Source organism: Odontesthes bonariensis, chromosome 20 (assembly GCF_027942865.1).
Source record: "Odontesthes bonariensis isolate fOdoBon6 chromosome 20, fOdoBon6.hap1, whole genome shotgun sequence".
NCBI classification, from domain to species: domain Eukaryota; kingdom Metazoa; phylum Chordata; class Actinopteri; order Atheriniformes; family Atherinopsidae; genus Odontesthes; species Odontesthes bonariensis.
Window position 1 is genome coordinate 6,834,668 of NC_134525.1, and position 22,500 is coordinate 6,857,167.

The 22,500-nt window shown below is 37.9% G+C and overlaps 1 protein-coding gene across 1 annotated transcript in view; it reads left to right on the forward strand.

Annotated features, from left to right (window-relative positions):
- Positions 1 to 13,243, forward strand: part of LOC142369986 (cadherin-12-like) — a 113,684-nt gene extending 100,441 nt beyond the window's left edge. Inside the window, exons 10-12 of the mRNA XM_075452405.1 lie at positions 5,488 to 5,605; positions 7,855 to 8,106; positions 11,953 to 13,243. Coding sequence (XP_075308520.1) covers positions 5,488 to 5,605; positions 7,855 to 8,106; positions 11,953 to 12,464 — 882 coding nt within the window. The 3' untranslated portion in view covers positions 12,465 to 13,243. The remainder of the gene's footprint in view (positions 1 to 5,487; positions 5,606 to 7,854; positions 8,107 to 11,952) is intronic.
- The last annotated feature ends 9,257 nt before the right edge of the window (positions 13,244 to 22,500 follow it).

Below are 22,500 nucleotides of genomic sequence, written 5' to 3' on the forward strand. Positions count from 1 at the left end.
TGCACACTCACAGTCGCTTCTACTGCCCATTTAGAATAACCAATTATCCTGACATGCAGCACTGTGGGAGGATGCCAGAGTACCCAGAGACAACCCAAAGGAGAACATGCAAACCACACACAGATAGGAAATCTTGTTGTTGTGAGGCGACAGTGCTAACCACCACACCACTGAGCTGCCATTTCTTATTTACATTAAAAACTGATGAAACATTTATCTGAAAATGCTTTGCTGTCTTCTTACAGCCTTCTCCTGCTTTGCAGGTAGCAATTAGTGTAATGTTCAGAGTTATTGGCAGCTGTTTGGAGGAGCTAATGGCCTGTGATTGTTGGGGAAAGGTTAAAGGAGTGGGATTATTTACAAAGCTTAAATTTAGCATCCCCTGGCCTTTCCAAGTGATGACTGTGAACAAGCCGTTCCTATGAAAAAAATCTAATTAAGGTCTGACACCTTGGCAAAGGTTATCTGATATCTCAAACCCTGTGGGGTGCGCAGGACTTTTTTTGCCAGGTGATCTTTGCCCTGAATTTGTTCAACACGAAAATAATACACTTAGATTACCAAAAATGTTGTGAAAAACATTGTATATTTAGATTAATTCCATTTGTCAGTCCATACTCTACCAACTTTGAACATGCGATTCCACTGCACGTAGTGACTGATTCAGAATTCTCAAATAAGAGTGAAAATGATATTAAAAGACTAGAACCGATTCTATTTTCACTAATTTGGGAACAGATGATTTAACTTGTTGGTGGAAAAACGGCATCAGGAAAAAAAGAAAAGCTTATTGCATATGCCTCACAACATTTCTTGAGGTTTTTAATCATGACTTTATGGGCGAACACTTCAGAGAGATCACATTTCAGACCAAGTTGTATGTTTTAATAATCAACATATTCTTTCATTCTCTTACATGACTGCTCTTTCCCATTCAGCCTCTCATCCAACAATCCAATCAGTTTATTGTTCCACTGGAACCTAATATTATGAAAGTACAGAGAAATACATTATCAAAGGCTGTTCTAAAACTACAGAAATAAGTAAATAAATGATTGCTTTCCATTTAGATGAGTTTCTATCACCATGCAGTGTGCACCCTGTATTTAAGATTCATTCTTCTCTGCTTTCATGCATCTTGCTCTTTTTACTCCCTATAATCTTCTCCTTTTTATCTCTTGTGTTCCCTTTTCTACTTCTTCTGCATCCTCTGTTGCCCTCCATTCCTGAATGTACACTTCCCTGCAGTGTTTCCACAGCATGATTCCAACAGGTGCCGCATGCAGCTGGGGGATGATAAAGAATTGCGGATCCCTCTCATGTAAAATCCATCACACGTCTCCCTTGATGATTATCTGCACTTACACAGCTGAAAAACATACAAACTGCTTGTTTTGGAGGGTCTCACACTGTGGCACCTCTGATTGAAAATAATCTGTAACCAGGATGAATCCAAGCGAAAGAAGCAACTTATTATTTCCATGTAAATATGTGGCAACAGCAGGGGAGAGGGGAGACTTGCAAAGAAAAAAGACCAGGGTTGAGGCAAAGCTATATAGTGGAATTTCTCATTTTTTCACAAATTACAGAGAGTCAACTGGTCAAGCGTGAAATGAGAAAAAGCAGCCTCAAAAGGAAACATAAAACAAATCATTCCTTATTGTTGAGGACCACATATTAAGTATATTTAATGTGCTTCTGCTGGTTGAACTATTTGCTTTGGTTTTTAAAGTGCTGTATTGAAATGCTAAACCACTGATTCAGCCTGTTATGCTGGAGTAATTACGTTGATATTTATAGCATTTAGCAACCAGCCTTATCAAGCTTTACTTACAATGTAGCCACAGGCAGAAGAAAATTACACAAATTATAAAGTTCTCACATATGCAATAGAAACCAGTAATAAGCAGTTGCAGCAGCAACAGCTCCACAGGAAGGAAGTACTTTTATGTGCAAGAAAAAGAGTTCTGCATAACAGATTTGAATTAAAGAGGTCATATTGTAGGTTTTTTTTGGAGTGGTTGTTGCTTTCCTGTTTAGTTTGCATTAGTTTTTGAAATAAAATAAAAACCTAAATAAATTGGAAGGCTACAAAGTTCCCACAAAAGTTTTTTGTACACCAAATCCATATTTGTCCTCGAATGTCACATTCCAAAATAGATAAGATGCCACATTATGTCAACAGACACTGACTCAGAAATAAAACCCTAAGAAGAAGTTCAATATTCTGCAGTTTTGTCATCAGTCAAATGCCTTTTGACCACACAGGCCCACTCAATAGATACATGTCATCGTGCACGATGGCGTCAGATAACTTTACTGATTTTGTTTCCAAGCAACAAAAAGCAAACAACGAAGTATACAGAGTTAATTGTGATAACTTTAAAAAAAAAAAATGCAGTTCAAATATTGCCAGCAGGGTATCAAACTAAACCACTGACAGAGTAAATCTGTTGCTCTTTCATAAGCAGGTAACATTTTCCTTGCTCCTAATGCCAGTATTTACTCTTTCTTTGTCATTGGCAAAGAAGGGAAATTACCACAAAATGCCCCTCCTCTATTTCCCTCCATTTTTTGACGATCAGGAATTTATATATTGATAAAACACGTTGGACTCCATCATAGTAAAATGAATTTGCCAAACAAATTTAGCATGCCTCAAACAAATACTGAGCAGCTGCATAGTACGACACCATTTCTGACCAATCAGCCAACACATTTGAGCCGTCTGGTCCTGTTAGGAGGAAGTCTTTAAAGAAACACTAAACTGAGCGCTTTAAACAGAAGGTGACAGGAGATGCTGCAGCAATGTCAGTGTGAGAAATATTATCTCGTCTAAGTGCATTAAAACTTGTAGACTCATCCTTAAAGTCCCCAAAATTAAATTAATATGTTTTAAATTAACAAAGTGGGCTCTTTAATATCCACAATAACCCAGAAAGAAGAAGTTAAAGCAGAAACTTCAACACTTATAATCACAAGGGTGCTTTTGACATTGCAAAGCATATAAAGTATACTCAGTATAACCACTGTTTCTGAATTGATTCTCCAGAAGTGGACAGAGAAGGAACTTGCTGGCTCTCACTGCTACAGTGTAAAAGCAGTGTTATTTTGTTACTTTGTGCTCTTCTAAGTTGAATGGATTAAACTTCATGGATCTTGCACCAGGACACCACTCAGAACACAGCTTTGTGCTTTGATAATGTTTAATTTACAATTGCCATTATTTTTGACACAACTGATTTACAGATTGATAGAAAAGATCAATAGATTAAAAACTAATTACAGTGTTACCTGTAGCGGTATATATTCATCACAAAGCTAATTTGGTTGCAGGAAATCAATAATGTGAACTGTGCATCTGCTATGGGGAGCACAACAGAACACTCATCACACCTAGTGTCAGGTTTACTCCCCTGCAGGGAATTTTATTCAAATACTGAGGGCAAACAGCGAGAGTAACACAGTCAGGGTGATGTAACAAGGCAGGGTGGCTGATTAGTGGCTGCTGTGTATGGGAGTTTGGAGGCTGGGGCATGAGGTCTCCAGCAGGTCAAGCCCAGTGGGTGAGGAAGAGCACTAGAAACTAGACATCTGTTTTAAGTTGACATTCGGTGCCCAAATCAGCTATTTATATGCACATTTTCACATGAAAGCAACCTAGTTTGCTAATATGCAGCAGTAAAAGTAGGTGCCGTCCTTCCTTCCAGCATTGTGCAATAACTATTGGAGATAAACTTTAATATGAGTGCAATATACAAGAAGTGGTATGGTGGTGAAGTTTTCAATCAAGTGCTCAGTGGCTGTATCAAAAATGACAGCGATAACAATTCACTGCCTGATTTAAATGCTGAAGGTTTATCATGCATTCTGCTCAGTAGTTGCAGTTGGCACTTCTGTTCAATATTTTCCAGCTTCCAGCTGTAAAAGTCCAGAAACTATTTTCTGTATAGAATGTTGAAAAGGTTATAAGTCTACCTCCAGACCAAACCAAACCTCTGACTAAAAGCTTCAAATAAATGATACGAGTAAATGACAAGTCAAGTCAAGTTAAGTCAAGTTTATTTGTATAGCACATTTCATGTACAAAACAATTCAAAGTGCTTCACATGAAATAAAAGCATTGCAGCGGGGAGTGGAAGAAGCATTAAAAATACATAAAAGAATAGAAAGAGAAACAAATAAAGTACCTCTAATGAATTAAAATTATTAAAAACAAGCAACAGTCCAGATAAATTAAAAGATATGCAGATTTCATGCATAGACACATGAGAAAAGAAATGTTTTTAACCTGGATTTAAAAATGTCTCCATTTGGTGAAAGTTTAATCTCCACTGGCAGTTTGTTCCACTTGTTGGCAGCATAACAGCTAAATGCTGCTTCTCCATGTTTAGTCTGGACTGGACCAGCTGACCTGAGTCCTTGGATCTAAGAGCTCTGCTGGGTTTATATTCTCTGAACATATCACAGATGTATTTTGGGCCTAAACCGTTCTGGGATTTGTAAACCATCAGCAGGCTTTTAAAATCTATTCTGTGACTGACTGGAAGCCAGTGTAAAGATTTTAACACTGGTGTGATGTGTTCAGATCTCTAAGTCCGGGTTAAAACTCTAGCAGCAGCTTTCTGGATGAGCTGCAGATGTTAAATGCTCTTTTTGGGAAGTCCAGTTAAAAGAGCATTACAGTAATCGAGTCTCCTGGAGATGAATGCATGGATGAGTTTCTCCTGGTCTTTTTGGAAGAGGAAACCTTTAATTCTCTTGATGTTTCTGGCCACTTGCTCAGATTCACAGCTGCCAATTGTAACAACATAACTCTTCTAAGTAGGACCTGAACCAGTTAAGCACCGCTCCAGAAAGTCCAACCCAGTTTTCCAGCCTATGCAACAGGATTCTGTGATCTACAGTATCAAACGCACACAGCTAAAACATACGTAAGAAAAAAAGAATTTTCTTTTAACTCTTTCGGTGCCATTGACGTCTATAGACGTCAATTTAAAAAAAAAACGTTGACTGCCAAAGACGTCTATAGACGTCAATTGCGTTTTTTAACGGAGCGGGCTGGGGGACAATCTAGCGGAGTTCGTCACTAAATCGTAGGCTTGTAAACACTAAACAGAGAATATACTGGCAAAATTACCCACAAGGTGGCAGCAGTGCCACTTTGCACAAAAAAAAAAGCTTGTTTTCTCCATTTTTTTTGGTCAAACAGCTGTTTTTGGTGAAACCAACCTATGTTCTACTGTCTATTACTAAAGGACTGAAAATGGTAGAAACAAACTTTTTTTTCCTGATCAAAGAAGAGAGTCTACTCTTTCTTTTGGTAATTTCGGTGTGTACATAGTCATAAGACACACTTTTCTGTGGGTCTTGGAAAATCAGTCAAAATACTGTAAAACACTTGGCAGTATGGGTCTCTCTGCACTGAAAATGGCTGGCAGCCAATGAGTTAATAATGACTGCGTCCTTCATTTTCATTTTCATCAGGTTATTCAAATCTTCAGAGCAAAAGACCAAGATCTACCAAGTGCTGGACAACAGTTCTCCTTCAGAACATCAAAAGAAGATATAAAGAATAAGAATTTCACCATTCGAGACTTTGGAAGTAAGTATTCTTATAGTTCTACAAAACCTCCACGCAAATCAGTGTAGTGTGAAACACATTGGAGCGTCACCCTCTGAGATACTTAAACTAGTCTCAAAACATGTCCTCTGTAGCCAAGTTTTGATGATCAAAACAGGTAATCCGATGCCAGGTTTTTCCTCGAGAGTTTCCTACTGTAGATAATTCTTTTTTTATGAGAGCCTGTTTTTCAACAATATGGAACAGGTTCCATTCTGATTTGTCCACCTCATTTAAAGCTTTTGGTATATTTTGCCAAAGAAAAAAACATTCAGATTCAGATTTTTTCATTTGTTACTTCCCTATACTAATTACAGCATACATAGGGATATGTATAAGGATCAGCGTGCAAGTCACAATTAAAAACGGCATAAAGTATTCATAATATAGAAAAGGGCAGTGTTAAAAACTATACATACTTAGATAAAGATTATATCTAGTAAAACTAGAAATTCAACACCTAAGGAAAGACCTTATAAGGAAGTATCCCAACACCATCATGTAAAGAGCAATAGAAAAACAGTCAGTTATACTTTTTTAAGTTTATTCAGAGGTTACTGTGATTTCAGACAGTATGTAAGCAAAACAAGACCAATTGGAGCCAAGATACCAGCAGAATTCAGGACAACAGGATAGGCAAGTTCCAGTCTGAGGGGAGTAAAAGAGATGACACTTCCTTGACAAAAAAAAGTTCTCACAATTGATGGACACACAAGCTTTTTTTCTAGACAGCGCCATGGTTCCAAAAGTACTGAATGGAACGGGTTAAAAAAAAAACAGCTCTTAGTTGGTGGAAAAGAAGCAGCAATAAACATTCTCAAATGACAGGTGCAGTTATGACAACACCAAAAATATAGCACTGTAACAATATAGCAAATTACTTTGGGGTCGGATATGGCAGTAAATGGAACCAATAATAATACAAGTGCACTATAATAACCTCTCACTTCAGTGCATTCACCTGTTTGAGCATCTAAAAAACTATCAAGAGGAAGAAGAAATAAATTAGTAGAAGCCAGTTGAAGCTACTATAATCTCAAAGGAGTGTCACATCTTAGTGCTAAAAATAACTTTAAAATATGCAGTCATATGATAAGGCCACACATGACACTTTGCTTTGTGCACTCACCAAGCCCTTTGAAGTCTAACCAGAGAGACGTGCAAGGGAAACTGGGACATGGCAGGATGAGGCCAGGGAAACGAATGCATTCACCATCCTTGACAAGCCCAGGTCCGGACCCCTGATCCACCACTACCTTTTTGACACACTGTTTTTACAGCTTCCTGACTGCCAGTAGCCTTGGAAACGCACTCTCTCGATACAGAGTGCGATCTGATAGGCAGGGACAGGAAAGACAAACACCACAGGCAACACAGTCAGATTCGGCAAGAGTTGGAGAGGGAGAGCACAAACAAAATCGTTGCTGTGCACAACATGCAAGGTGTGTTAAAACGCCTGACCTCCTGTCAAGAAAAAGTGCCACGCTTCGTCAGTGCAACAAACTTGGCTTGACAGGGGTCAGACAGCGTGGCTGGAGCAGACAGGAGCAGGCAGGTTCAACCTGACATGTTCCCTCTCCCCTGTATACATTGTCGCCCTCAATTCAGCCTGCTGTCCTTACACCGCCAGCTGTCTTCGCAAGTTGGTCAACTTCGATGTTTTTATTTTTTCTATCTAATATCTGTCATATCTTATCTGCTACTTCTCTCAAGTGATGCTAGCTTCCCAAAGTGATTACATAATAACAACAGAGCACAAGCGCAGGAAGAAAGAAAATGCTGCACAGTGTTTTGGGTGTGGTTGGGCACTTGCAGCTTTTAAAGTAAGTGTTGCAATATAGTGAGAACTTTGATAAGACAAGCCTTTGATATCTAGCCGTTTCTCAGCCCATTCTGAGAGGCACATTTGGAGAGTATTTGATATCAAACACATATTATCAGACATAAAAAAGTTTCATCTCTCACAACCTCAAGACTTGTGATTGAGCTCAGAGGATCGTCTGATTGATGCAGAGTTATACTGGGAGGAATGTTTTCTTTTACTTTGTCAGAACACTTTCTATCCTGTGGAGATCAAGGAACGGGCAGCTGCTTCACTACTTCAGGCCTTTTTCCACAAATTCCAAAGATTCTTTGATCTACTTTTCACAAAATCAGTGGATTTTTTTTGTTTTATTTGATAGATGATAGCAAAATGTGCCAAATGTTGGACCTTTTTTCCCTTCTCTCAGATAACACAGCTGGAATTGTGACAAAGCGGAGTGGTTTCAGACGACGTTTACAGGAGATCTACTTCCTCCCTGTTGTGATCGATGACAATGGATACCCTCCCAAGAGCAGCACAGGGACCCTGACCATTCGTGTATGTGGTTGCGAATCGGATGGTTCCCTGCTGACGTGTAGCGCAGAGGCCATCTTTCTTCCTGTGGGTCTTAGCACTGGAGCTCTGATTGCCATTCTTCTGTGCATTATCATCTTATTAGGTGAGATCTGTTGTTTCCTGGCACTAAAACATCCAAATCATTGCGCAGTATAATTGATAATAATAAATGAACAAACTCATGGGCTATTTTTCTGATTCAAGCCACACAGTTTGGCAGTTCGAAAGGGTTTCAATCACAGATATGCTCCTCTGACCCATATCTATACTTTGTTGTCTTTAAAAAAGAATTACGTGAAATATACAAAGTTGCTTTCCGACACGGAGTTGACACCAATCAACAAGACTAAGCTTAGCATAAAGATTGAAGGCAAGAAGAAACTGATTGTGTGGCACTATCCAAATGCATGGAAATTAGCTTGAAAGTATCACCAAAGCCCACTGAAGAACAAATATGCCATTATTTTAATTGGGTATTACAGCTATACTTTTCAATTTTATCGGGGTTTTTGTGCGGGTTTATTTTACGGTCACTCACACATTGACGTCCTGGAGTTTCCTCTGGCTGCTGAGAAATCTCATGGCAGCAACAACACTTGAGCAGAACGGTATTGATCTTTTCATCTAACTCTTGTCAAAAAGAGGGGAGTTGACATTTTATGAAATTTCAAACTACTGACATTTCTTTTCCACAACTATTCCTATACTATTAGTGATTTTAGCTGCCTCGAAGGTTCAAGAGAAATTTTTCCAGTGAATGTGTGATCTGTCTGTCTGTCAGCGAGAATACAAAAGTTACCAAGCTGAATTCCATGAAACTTGGCAGAGAGATGGAGCATGAGCAAAGTAAAACCCTATTTTACTCTAGTGCTTATCCAGATTACTTTATGTAAAACTGCAAAACCAGCCATTGGCATTGGAGAATATGCTACCTGTGTCTCCTTGTAGTAGATTCAAGAGATTTTCAGTAGTCCAATAGTTCTAAAAATGGCCCACATAAAGTTTCTAAATTGTTCTGTGGCTTGTTTCTATTTAAATTCATTCGTGTTATGATCATTTCAGCATCTTAAACAGAAAGCAGCAGGAAAAAAACAACCAAAAACAAAGAAAAGAAGCCCAGGTGCCTTTAATTAAATCTTTTGTCTGACTTGTGAAACCCTTAGTTCAAGCCTTTTGTTTGACAATACAATCAGTACTCAAATCAACAGATAGGCCTCTCTGCAACCTTAATTAATTGGAATGCAATTTTCCCCTTTTTTGCCCATCAAAGTTTACCATTGTAGTTGGGCTGACATCTCTCCAGAAGTGTCCACATTTAATTATAGAACCCATATGAATTTGGTTATTTAATGAGACGTTAAAGATTGAAGGGAGGGCTGCTCAGCTCTATAAACTAAATCCAATCTTGCTGCCCTGTGGCTGCTTCCCAAGTTACGGCTTTTACGTTTCCCTCAAGGTCAATGTAGTAAAACTCCCCCTTAATTCTCTGCTATTTATGTCCAGACTCATCTACATAATTGGGAGAAAGTAAATGTAGGTTTATTGCATCATTTTTCTGAATTGTGAATGTGCAATAGATGATTTTTAAAGAAGTTCTCGTTTTCCACGTGAAGTCAAGGGGAGCCATGACCTTTGAATAGAGATGTGTTTTTCTCTATTTTTTTCTAATTCATATACCGACAGAGAATCTGCTGTTAAATTTTAATTATGCATTATAATTAATCCCCATTCATTACTATTGAATTGTATTAATGTGAAATATCATCTTAGTCTCTGTGTTTTATATGTTATCAAACATAAAAGCACACAGTGGAGTGGAGCAGTGTACTCAGAGCGTTTGTGTCTTCACTTTATCTGAAGACCGTCTTCAAAGCTCCAAGTCGACTAACCCCCTGAAAGATGAGGCTGATGCCAAACTGCCATGCTATCCCTGAGAAGATAAGTGGCAGAGAGAATCAGAACCCAAACTGTAAATAATTCCATAGATCTTCTTAGCTTCTGTGCAGGATGACCCAGTTGTCCAGTGAAGAAACGTGCTGATGTAGATTAAACAAACCAGTGCTCAAACATCCATTTGCATAGCCGTCTCCTCCAAACTGATTTGGACTGGATGTACCTTGTGACAATCAACAAATGTTCCCTATACTAGCTCCCTGTTGGCGAAGTCTAGAAAGACACCACTAGGGGGAGCTGGAATACTACACAAAGGTTGATAAAAAATCATTTACGAATGAAGGAAAGCAGAGAGGAAGTCATATAAAGAGAGGTTGAAAGGAAGATTCCCATTCAGGCTTTTTTTCAGTCTCAATGTATTTATTTGACTCTTTCATTTCAGTGACTGATTTCAGAGTTATTCTAGCCATTGCTTCTCTTCTGAGGTGCGGCTGTAGATCACAAACCCAGAGGACAAACACATATTTCACTGCATTATTCATTGAATAGACAGAGAAAGGGACACAGGGGGAGATAGACACAGAAAGACAGATTGTTCTGACAAAAGAGAAGGGAGAGCAGGAAATTTACTGCAACACTATGTACTGAAAACCTCACAGTGCTGGCATGCTATGGTGTCTGAAATATGCAAAGCCACTGACCACCTCTCCTGAACTGTTGCTTTGGATAAATTGTCATCTGTACAAGTCAGCCTCTAATTATGTTCAAGTATAAAATGTAGTCAGTGCACCCACCAAGGCAATATGAAATTTGATTGCTGGTCAACACATTATAAGACGTGCAGATGAAAATGGGGACTAATTTGGTTGAAACCTTTTCATCTAGGGTGCACATGACATTTTATTCTAATCTAAAAGAGGGTTGAAACAAGTGCTAGCTGTGTAACTGGAATAATGAGCACTATAACATATGACCCAAATGTCTGAACAGGATTTAGAGTCATTTACAGTCATGCTATCAGCTCTGTGAAGCTGTACTTGGGCACAGTGGGCCTTTGAGTTTATAGCAAATGTCAGCATGTTAACATGCCTATTGGTAGAAGGCAAATTTAGAGGTATCTTCGAGATGTGTAAGCATGCTATAATGTGATAATTTGCTAAAAAAAACTCTAGTGGAAGTTGTATAGTTTTTTTTTTGTGTGTGTTTTGTTGTAACCCTGGACAAAAAGGTCCTGAATAAGAAAAAAAATTGGAAGTGGCGGAGGAATGAACGCCAGGGAGAGGCCGTGTTAGGAGTAACTGTCTTAGGCCATTCATCTTTTAGTTATTGAGATACAGTGTTTAAGGCAAGATCAATGTGTAGCCCCTACAAACACGCACATTTCCTCCATTGTTTTGAAAAGAAAAGGTCTTACACACAAGCGGAAAAAAAAACCGAGAGAAAAAAAAAATCATTACTCCACATCTAAAACCAAAGTATAAATTGTGATTCATATGGGTTGGCTAATGTGGAAATATTCCCTCATATATCAGGAATTATTTGTGTGATAATCATAGACTGTATGTAGAGAAGGTTCTTCTAAAAACAATCTCATTTAATTTGTTTATGCAGTTAATTAAGGACCTATAATCACATTCAAAGAATATGCAACCCTCGTGGTAATGAGAGTAATTTTAAAGTGCTAAAATCGCATCCAATGAGTTTGGCATGGTGCATAGAACATATTTAGTAAGTTTTGTAATCCACTTTCAATGATATTCAAAATCTCAAGAGTTTCTAAACATTTTCACTTTAGTAATCTGTGAACTCGACAACCAGGCATTGCTTTCCTCACAACTGTGCTGCTAGTGTGGCCACCACTGACTCAATAGGTACAATTTAAAAAGCCTTCAACTCGTAGAGCCTATTTTAAACTTGATCTTGGCATGTTTAGAGCTGCAAATCATCAACAACATTCCTCAAAATATTTATTCTTTCACCTCACGTTAAAGTCAAGGGTAGAGTGTAATGGATCCCGAGTGATCTAACATGTGATTTTCTTGATTTGTTTTCGTAGTTATTGTGATGCTCTACGTGGGACTGAGACGACAAAAGAAAAAGGAAACCCTCATGTCATCCAAAGAGGACATCCGAGATAATGTGATCCATTATGATGATGAAGGAGGAGGGGAAGAGGACACACATGCATTTGACATGGGAACACTTCGGAATCCTAAGGTTGTCAAGGAGAACCTGTACCGCAGGGATGTCAAACCTGAGTTGAAAAGAGGCCCTAGGCCACCTGTGTCTCAGGACAATGCAGATATCCGAGACTTCATTAACCAGCGTCTGAAAGACCATGACACGGACAACTCTGCCCCGCCCTACGATTCCTTAGCCACATATGCTTATGAGGGTAATGGCTCTGTGGCTGAGTCTCTTAGTTCCATTGAGTCCATTGTAATAGACCCTGAAGAGGACTATGATTACCTCAGTGACTGGGGTCCCCGCTTTAAGACACTGGCAGGGATATTTGGGGAGCAATCAGAAACTCATTCGGACTCGACAACCACAGAGGACACACATTGATGAAATTCATGGACGAAAAAACATAACAAGGTTCTTTTTGCTGCCGTCAAACTCTGTTTTATCATATTTTCCTCCAATGTTATCCTTTTTTTAAATTTTTTTTCTCCAGCTCACCGTTTTCTATTTTAGGTGGTACTTTAAAATGCTCAGTCCCAAAATTGTAAAAAAAAAAAAGAAAAGAAAAGAATGAGGGAGCATATGGTGCCAGGATTAGATGAGCAGCCATTCAATTTTATTTCAATTGAATGTCTTTTCTTGTGTTACATTTTGTGTCCTCTTGGGGAAAAAGTACAGAAATAATTACATTTCCTGGAACATCCTTTAAAGTGCCTCAATATAATTCTTGTTTCACTTGCTATGTCATGGCACATATCCAGTGTTGTCGTTTTGAAATTCCATAATTCAAGCAGATTCAGTCAGTTTGCTGTACTGTGCTCTGACTGACTGAGGCATCAAGACCAACGTCAGCTTTGTGGAAAGAATGAGGTGGCCCAAGTTTGGCCAAAGATGCTTTGAATGTTATTTATTGTTCTATTTATTTATTGACTGATTGAGTTTGATTGGGTGTTTGTGTATTTATCTATTTATCTCTCAGTCATCGATCTGTATTTTTTATTTTTGGAGACACACAAGGATTTTGTAATTTATAAAGGCCCACATGAAAATGTATGTTTCTGTTAGGTGGGTCCTGTTAATAGACTTGTACTAGAGTTGTAAAAAGAAAAAAATAGGGCTAAATACTGCAGTTCAGTCATGTAATAAGCACCGTTTTCTTAAATAAACCACCCTTGGACAAAAAACCCTTTTCAGGTTTTCTTATTGCTCATCATAGTCCATGCATCAGTGAATCAAAAAAGCTATAAAATATATGGTGAGGTTGTGTACAAGCACTGTGAACGGACCATAGCTCTTCAAAGCCAGTAAGAATTCAATCTGTAGAAAAAAAAATTATTATTATTTTTTTTAATGTGTTTTGGGTTTTATAAAGCAGGATATTTTGAGAGCAGAAAAACTCAAACTATATTCTTATGTCACAATGTAAGAGCTCAAAAATATTAGTTCTACAGAAGTGTCCAGGAATTAGTTAATTATATATTATAATTAGTTTTACACAATAACTGAAAACTAATCTGTTTCTTAGGACAGACCATCCATAAACATGTTCTTTTGCTGGCTCACTTGGTAAGTATGTATGACTTTAAACAACATAATCAAGATTTTAGCAAAACTAAGCGAAAAGGTTAAGTGAATGTGGGTTTTATTCACTTCATCTGAAGGGAGGCTTACTGTCTTAGACTTTGAAGCATTGACTATATATCAGAAGTAGATGTGGCAGCCATAACTTGCTACATGAGCTGGTATTTTAAAGTCTCAAATTTAATATTTGCTATCAAAGTATTTCTATAGTGAGAACTGACCATACTTAAATAAAAGGGAGGAGCTGGAGACTCGTACTTGAAACAGGATTGGACAAAAAACTAAAAAGAAAGTAAAACAAAACCTATTTTTTAGGCTTTGTGGGTTTGATTTACAAAATCTTTTGGAAATCAAAACACACTGCCACAGTAATCAAGAAAAGAGCATTAAACTAATACAATTCAATGTGTGGGGAAGTTTTCTTGGTGTAATATTTAATGACTGAATTGATTGTTTAAATGGGGGTCTATTTGAGTCTATTGAGCTTTAATGGACTTGGACTTCACTGGACAATGTCCATTTTTATATGGAGGGTATGCTAACATCGTGATTGAAAGTTTGTTGAGATAATGCTTTATTCTGATAATGTCAAAGCAGCAAAAAGTTCAAATAAACCTTAATATAAACAGCAAAAAGTCTTCAATCACTAATGGTAATGTTTACCATCAATTTCATAGTGTTTAAGGGTAATTTGATTTTATGGAAAAAAGACACATAAAAACTCAGACAGCCAAACCTTCCTAAAAGGACGGAATAACCGTCAATTACATATTTGATTGGTTCTTCATAAATAAATTAACATTAGATGCCTGTAAGAGTCAGTATTCCAGTAAAAAAATTCCCACCCTGTGGAAGAGGATTCCTGGTGCAAGAATTACAAGTCACGTGGAGGCATCAGTGAAATACCAAACTGGACTATTTCTTGAGTCGCTGAACAGACTGGCTGAGGGCTTCCTTGCCATGGTCTGGTGACGACCAAATGGAAGGTTTGGCTGAAAGCTAAAGAAGTGACATAGAATCCAAAGCTTTTACCAGTGGATGTGAAGTGATTCCCCTTTCTGTCTCACTCTGTGACATCCAACAGGTATAGCCAGGCAGAGCTTCAGTAACTCTGTAATGGTATGTTTGAATGAACATTAAGTGATCTATGATCCTTGCAGGCTGAAGGAATTGGAAGGGGAGTGATAGTTGACTCTTACACCCTCTCTGTCCTTCTGAGGGATGGTGGGCTTTAACTAACAGCAACGACAATAACGCTATGTCATTGGACACTCAGTTGAAGCACTCTAGCTCATTCTTTTCACTTTTCTTCTGGTGTGGTTGGGTAGCAGCTTATTATTAATCCTAAGATTTTAGGCTACAGTGTGAGGATTTGGACTTCCATTTATCTCGCACCATGACAAGTCGACCTGCCTCAAGCTCTTAGCTATGCCAATTATGTAAAATACAGTCGATCAAAATTTCTGGAACTGTGAGTAACAGCTAAGTGAATAAAAGATGACCTGATTTCCAGTGGGTATAAACTTACAGATAAAACTTATTTGGCAAAGCAATACTTTGGTCACCCTACATGGGCAGTACTTATTAACACCTCCTTTGGCAAGTATCACAGTTTGGAAAATCCTTTTTGTGCCAAGCTCAAAGGCTTTGAGTTATTGTTTAGGGGCTTTTTGCACATTCCTCTTGGGAAAGGATTGAAGTCATGTTTGTTGGGCTGTCTTGTATGCACTGTTCCTTTGAGGTCTACCACAATCTATCCACTGGGGATTTTCATGTATGTTTGAGATCTTCATCCTTTTGTTGAGACCAACTTCTTTTCATCTCCAGCTTTATTTTCTGTTTGTTATCATTACTGTGTTATTCTTTATCCACATGTGTAATGTTGACTTCTTGTATTCCTGAATTCAATTCAACCAATTTACCCACCATGTCACTAGCTGTAACAAAAGCCCAAGCATGCGATAATCATCTCAAATTTAACAGTTTCAAACATGTTCTTTTATTCTCAACAAGCAAACAAAGATGGTATGTGTGCGAATAGTCGGATGATTTTAAGACTTTAAGGCAGACGCCTTAAAGTCTTTCTCAGTCAAACAGAGGCTCTGATTTGCCTTTTCAATCCAATGAGCAGTTCCTTCAAAAAGTATTCTTTCTGACCTGAACGTAACCATTCCTGTCATTGCCATCTCTTACTGACATGACGAACTGATGAAACAGAATTTGCATCGCAAGGTCCCTCCTTTCTTTTGTTAGTGTTTGGTTCTTGGTGCACAAACATTTGCATACAACTTCTTTTTCTGAAACTGTTTAAGATTGAAGAACATTTCTTATGTAATTTAAGGCCATTTGTAGATCAGTTGATCTTCTACTCACTTAACACTCACAGTGACATAAATTTAGACCACAACCTTTGAACTGTAACTCTACATCTACCACATGAACTGGCAACAAATACAGCGCTCATCTTTAGGGGTTCATTGCCATCAAATTAGTCTATAACTGACTTTTTCCAAAAGCTTTGCCATTGGTGTCTTTTCTCAGGATGAATCAGTGAGTCATCGTCATCAAAAGTCTAAAGTTTTATATGGTGGGAGGAAGCTGGAGTACCAAGAGGGAACCCACACACACAAGAGGAGAACATCAACTTCCAAAAAGAGAGGTCCCACCCAGGACTTAACCGGGAAGCTTCTTGCTGTGAGGTGACAGTGCTAACCAACACGCCTTCGCAGAGCCCAATATTCAATGATACATTGCAAAGAATACAATGGACATCTGTAATTACCACACGGTCCTGTAACTCCCCCCCTTATGACTCACCCTGCTTTGTGGCACTAGTCCGTAGCAGACTAAACGGAGACATCAGCCCAATCAGGAGGAACATGAGTGTGTGGAAGGAACAGAGGTTCTCACCCTCTGCATGAGGAAATTGGCACAAGCAATGCAAATGATAAGAGAGAACAACCGATACCCTCAGCCTTAGCAAGGAAAGAGAGAAAAAAATAAAAATAAATAGTGATATGGATTTGTATGTTGGATTAGTTTCAACCTTTTGTGCCCAGTAAACAATGTTGTCCACTTTCATTATTCTGTCTCCTCTCTATTCTTTTAACTGCCAGTACGACACTAGGAGTCGAATGAGCCCATAAAATCAAACTATTATCTTGTAAGTTGCTAATCAATAATTGAATCAGAATTACAATTTGACTTTGAAATGAAGAGAAACATCATAATTTACAGTGCCGCCAAGCATTGCGAGCATTGTTTGATTGTGAACCAAAGGTGTTTACAGCATTCAATTACTGAGTCACACAAGCCTAGCTGTCATGATTTAACAGCAACGAGTTGTCAAGGCGCCTTTTGAATGAACTCCTCTATTGTTGTCGGCACTAAACAATCTGCTTATGCTGTAAAAAAAATGAATGCAGAACATCACCAAGACTACGGTCGTACTTTGCACTTTGCCATAGAAATTTGTCTCAGTTTCTAATCAACCTCAAAATGGCAACCGCACCTGTATGTTAGGGATTATAGAGCTGATATTAATGCTTTAATTAAAACCAGACACTTAGTACTCTTCTGCGTGGAGGATATTTTTCGAGGGTCTATTGCAAATGGAAATAAAGCTGTCACCACTACTGCTGAGAGCTGTCTAAGCTGACACACTTGCTTTGCAGGAATTTGCTGAGATTAGTGTGTGGCGCTGCAGTTCTTTGTGGCCACTAACCTTTCTTAACCCTATTAATTGTGCAGTGGCAAGAGCGACAAACCTTGACACGGAGACATGTAAGCAAACACAGCAGCCATTACCACATTCTCAAAACATGTGTTCACTAAAAAACTCGGCGAGCAGACACAGGCTTATCTGGGATGATACATAAGAGGAATAGTTAAAAGGAAAAGCGGCAGAACAAGTCAGCCAGTGAATACGAAACAAGGTATTGTTCCTTTGACGTTATAACGTAAAAATAGAGCTTTAAAATGACTTTCACTCCTACCACATATTTCAAAACAATGTGTGAAAGATTTCTTTACTTGTCACTCCTTTACAGAAGTTGTGTGATCTCCAACAAGTCAAACAACATGTCAGTAGTGCATTTTCCTCAACTGGAATGGCAGAATAAGTGAACCACACTTACTTTTTTTCCCCTTATTGAGTTGCAGGCCTGAAATGCAAAAACTGATGTACAGTACATTTTCAAACTAATTCAAGTTAACGTGACAAAACGTTAAATATAGTTGATTCTGTCTCCAATGAAGTAAAGTTACCAGAATTGACCCCATAGATCATTTATTGATGTAGGCAATAACTACGGAGGACTGAAACCACCATAATCCACAATAGATACAAAAATATACAAATGGCTAAATTGTCATGTAAAAAAGTTTACATGATTATAAATGCTGCTAAAATTAGAGACAAATTAAACAAAGCATAGATGCATGCGATGCAATGCATAGATAACAAATACAATATTTTATGCAAATAATTTTACAGAATGTGAAATTAAGCGTTTCCAGTTCAGTTTTAAACTAAATTTATTCAAGCTTGTATCAGTGTTGCTGTTACACTGTATTGATCTGTTTTCTAAAAAGATTTATTTCATTCAGATTTCACCATAGTTTTTTTTTTTATTTAACATATAGATGCTTTACATTCATAGATGTCATTTCCCCATCACATTTTCTCCTCCTATTTATTTGCCCCAGCTCTTTTATTGCCATGTTCTCTTAATACATTTGCCCATCTCCGTTTTTACATTCCTGTATGCATTTCTCCTTCCATCGACCTTTCCGTGGCTGAAAAGACAGAATGAAATCATGCCATTCTCCCACTTCCTTCCTCGCTCTTTGAGAATGTTTTCTCAGTTAAGTCATGTTTGCTTGTTTTCCAAACCTGGTCTTCAATGCACACACTGCATTTTTTTTCACATTTGTGCTTGGCTCAACATACCTGATTCAAATAAATGGGTCAGCTCTTTAAGCCTGCGGAAGGCTGATGAAGACCCACTTCATTTGAATTTGGTGTGGAAACAGCAGGGAAACGTCCAAAACATGCAGGGCAGTGTGCCTTGAGGACCAGGGTTAGGAAAAACTGCTGTAGAGGATGAGCTTATGGGTCCTACATAAGTCTATGAACATATGATCATTTTTATTACAGGATTTTTTTGGAGATAAAGGTCAAAGTAAATCTAACAATGACAGCCTTTTTAATATTTTCCATACCCTCCCAACCTTTTCTGATTTGTGCTTGTGATTTGACATCCAATATAAAGATGTTTGTTTCCTGGTTGTTTTAAATCTTTGGGCCTTTGCTAAACAACTTTATATAGTACCATTGTGTAGTACATCTCATCTCGGTTATAAATTACATGTGTGGTCTGAATAATGTTTAGCTTGGGGTATGAGCAAGAAAAGAAAAGACAGTTTAAACAGAAAAAAAATATCAATCACATTTAAGAAAGATATTTTTCAATTTACTGTTTTTAATACTTGTTTTAATAATCTGAAGCAGGATATGCAATTCCAAAAACCATAAATCCCTAAACGCCCAACTTTCATTCACCACAGCACCCTTAAATAAGGAGAAGCACATTCTTTTTTCACCACTGAAAGAGTCAAGGGCCACATGCTCTGTGCTCTTTTAGACCAAACGTGCAAAGCACTTATGGCTTCAACTCATTCCTAATGATTATTTCAGCATACTGCTTTTGTGCCTGACAAACACGTCTTCCCTAAGGGACTGTGTGTTTGATATTCTTTAAGCCAATACGGAGCGAGCTGAGCTGCCTGGAGGGAAACAAATGTGGAAGTTATCACCGAACAATGCACAATTAAAATTGCAACCATACATTGTATGTTCAGTAAAAGAATATTGGTCATGGATTACGTGCCTGCTGTCATTATCTTCTTCTCGGGTTTCTTGAATATTTTCTTATTAAACTACATAAATTATTGGTTTCGTTTTAGGGAGGAGTCTGTCTAAAAGTTTGCCTGTGACATTTGAATTATTTAATAAAGTGAAGGATTAAGTTGTGGTTACATGTATGAAGCAGTTTGATCCAACTTTTTAGAAGTGTCACTTCTCATGGAGTTTCCAAAAACTAAGTCAAGATTTTTTGAAATACTGTTGTCATAACTTTTCTTTAACCACAGGGACTGGTAACAACAAATATTCTCTTATTTACCCTTTTACCCCAACACCCGGTTTGCATCAGTCTACTGAGAGAGAGCTTGAAAAGAGTGATACAGCTGAGCATCCTTGAAGCTTGCCTGAAGCTTTTCCTCTATGCACTGCTGATACAGGAAATGCGTGGAAGATCCAGACTCCTTTAAGAGACTTGATCACAGATCTGTCGAACTAATCAGATAACCGATTAACACTAGAAAGTATACAGAGACAACTCTGTTGAGGTTCCACAACCCTGTATATCTGCTATTTCTATAAAGCTGTCTGGGGCAATTTAGATTCAGGCAATAACTACTTTTCCAGCGAAATGTCAGCGTTTATGTTAAACCACTGTTCAACGTTAAGTAAAGATTGATTTTGTTTGACCGCAGCCGTGATTATTATTCTTTGACATTATCAAGGCTCTTTTGTCCTGAAACCAAACATTAGCTTTTCTACGAGTGAGCACTCGAAAAATCAGAAACACCACAACAATAAAGAATCACACAAAACAAGGCACCGTTCCTAAAACTTTTTTATAATATCTTTTAGATGTTTTGTTGTTTCTTAAGATGTTGTGTCGTGTTTATTTTTAGTTATTGTTAGGTTGTTTAAAAAGATGCTGTGTTTTTGGTTTGATTGTGTTGATTTTGTGTGTGTGTGCGTGCGTTTTCTTGATTTTTTTTTTTAACTTAGTTTCTTGAAAAATTGTTGTCTTTTCTATTATGTTTTTTCTATTCATATGAAATATGTCATACATTCTGCTTATAATTAGAGATTTTCTTTTCCAGGAAGAAAGAAAATTTGAATTCTGAAGTTGCCATGGTAACTGGTTTTCTTCAACAAACCCAAAGTCTCTCTCTGACTCCTGCCCTCCCGAAACAGCTGTCTCACAATTAATTTCCCTAATTTATGATGTCTACACCCAAGCAACAGTGAATGCATTAATTTCCACTGAATAAAATCTATTTGTTTATTCTTCTGTATGACACCATGACGCATGGATTTACAGGTACAATCATTCATCATCTTATGATTGGTCACATGGACTATCAGTCCTACTGAGAGTGATTATGGTGCAGTAAGGCTGCCTATAAACTTAAAGGCTAAGTGTGTTGGATGCAGAGACCTTGAGTGGCATAAACTAAATGCCCTTTACCTACCTCCAACTATAGTGGCTGTCGGGAGCTCAAAATGTATCTAATATCTGTTCAAACAGGTTTCCGGTCAAATCCATTAAGGATAATTCAAGGCAAGTAAATAAATCAAGTGAATAAGTAGTCTAAACATATTGATTTCTGGAAGTCACTGGCATGCATTCATATTCTAAATTAAAATGCAAGCACTGCTTTTAAGTTATACACAGTATCTGCCATGCTATTGAAGCTTCATCAGTTGTGCTTTTCTCCCCTAATTAGACATCCAAAAAACAAAAGAAAACATTCGGAGCTGACTGAATATATTTTCATTTTCATGCTTAGAAACAAAGCTTTTTGCAACAGGTCCCTAAACATTTACAAGTTCGATAGTTTCGTTTCTGAATTTTATCTGAGGTTTTATTCTAGACCGGACAAAAGTTTGGATTCAGTTTTGAGACTGAAATTCGTGAGTTTTGGCCATGAGGGCATCAGAAAAGAAATTAGAGGGAAAAACAAACAACACCACGGGATGGCAAAATATTTGAGAGAAAAGAGATGGGCCTCGAACAAATAAAATTTAGAGAAATGAGGAAATAAATCCCACAATTCACTGGGGCAACCATTTTGACTTTAAAAGTAATTCCAATTTTCTATTCATGAAAACATTACTTCTGGTTTACTACAATGTGGACATGAACATTGATGAGACCCTGCAAGGGAGGAAACACAATCCAAACTGTGCATGCTTCCCTGGTGATGAAAGAAGTTATCAACCCAGGTGCAGTCAGCAGAATCTCTCTCTGACTTGAAAAATGGCTACCTCTTCTGAGAGCACTTTCACCACTAATATACTCGTCCCTGCTGCTTCAGAAAAAGAAAAGAAACTGCCATTTGCAATGCACTTATGTGTTACCTCATGCACCTGCAGCCTTGTGGCTGATGGAAAGTGGAAGTGAGTGCTGAGGCACTTACTTCAAGGGCTTCTCCTTAATCTGCAGTGGCTTACTAGTTTTGTGCATGACTTTGGACAAAAATGTCTGTATTGATGATGTAACTGTGGAAATGCTTCCAACTCTAACCTAAAATAAATGGATAACGCATCATCATAATTGCATCACCAAACTGTGTGAAGATGCCATTTCTGTCATTGCACTCTATATTTAACAGTTTTGGTCATGTTGAAATGACATAAAGTTAATTGAAATAATCTTTGTTTGCATCTGATACGCGAGTGTTGCTCTGGCATAAAACATGACAGATGTGGGAGAACAAAAGGACATTGATCTTGAATTGAAATGGTTGCCTGTCCAGGGTGTACAGTGCATTTGGGATAGTCTCTAGCGCCCCTTAACACATAATAGGTGTGAGATAAGCCTACCCCAAATTTGAATAGACAATACTTAATTGGTGATTCTCTGGCCTCAGCAAAATAATGAAGTAACACAGTTGTGTTGCTGCTTTACATTTAATGAATGCAAAACATCATAGCAGCAGAATAAGTGAAAATATATAGCACCAATGTTATGCTAACCTT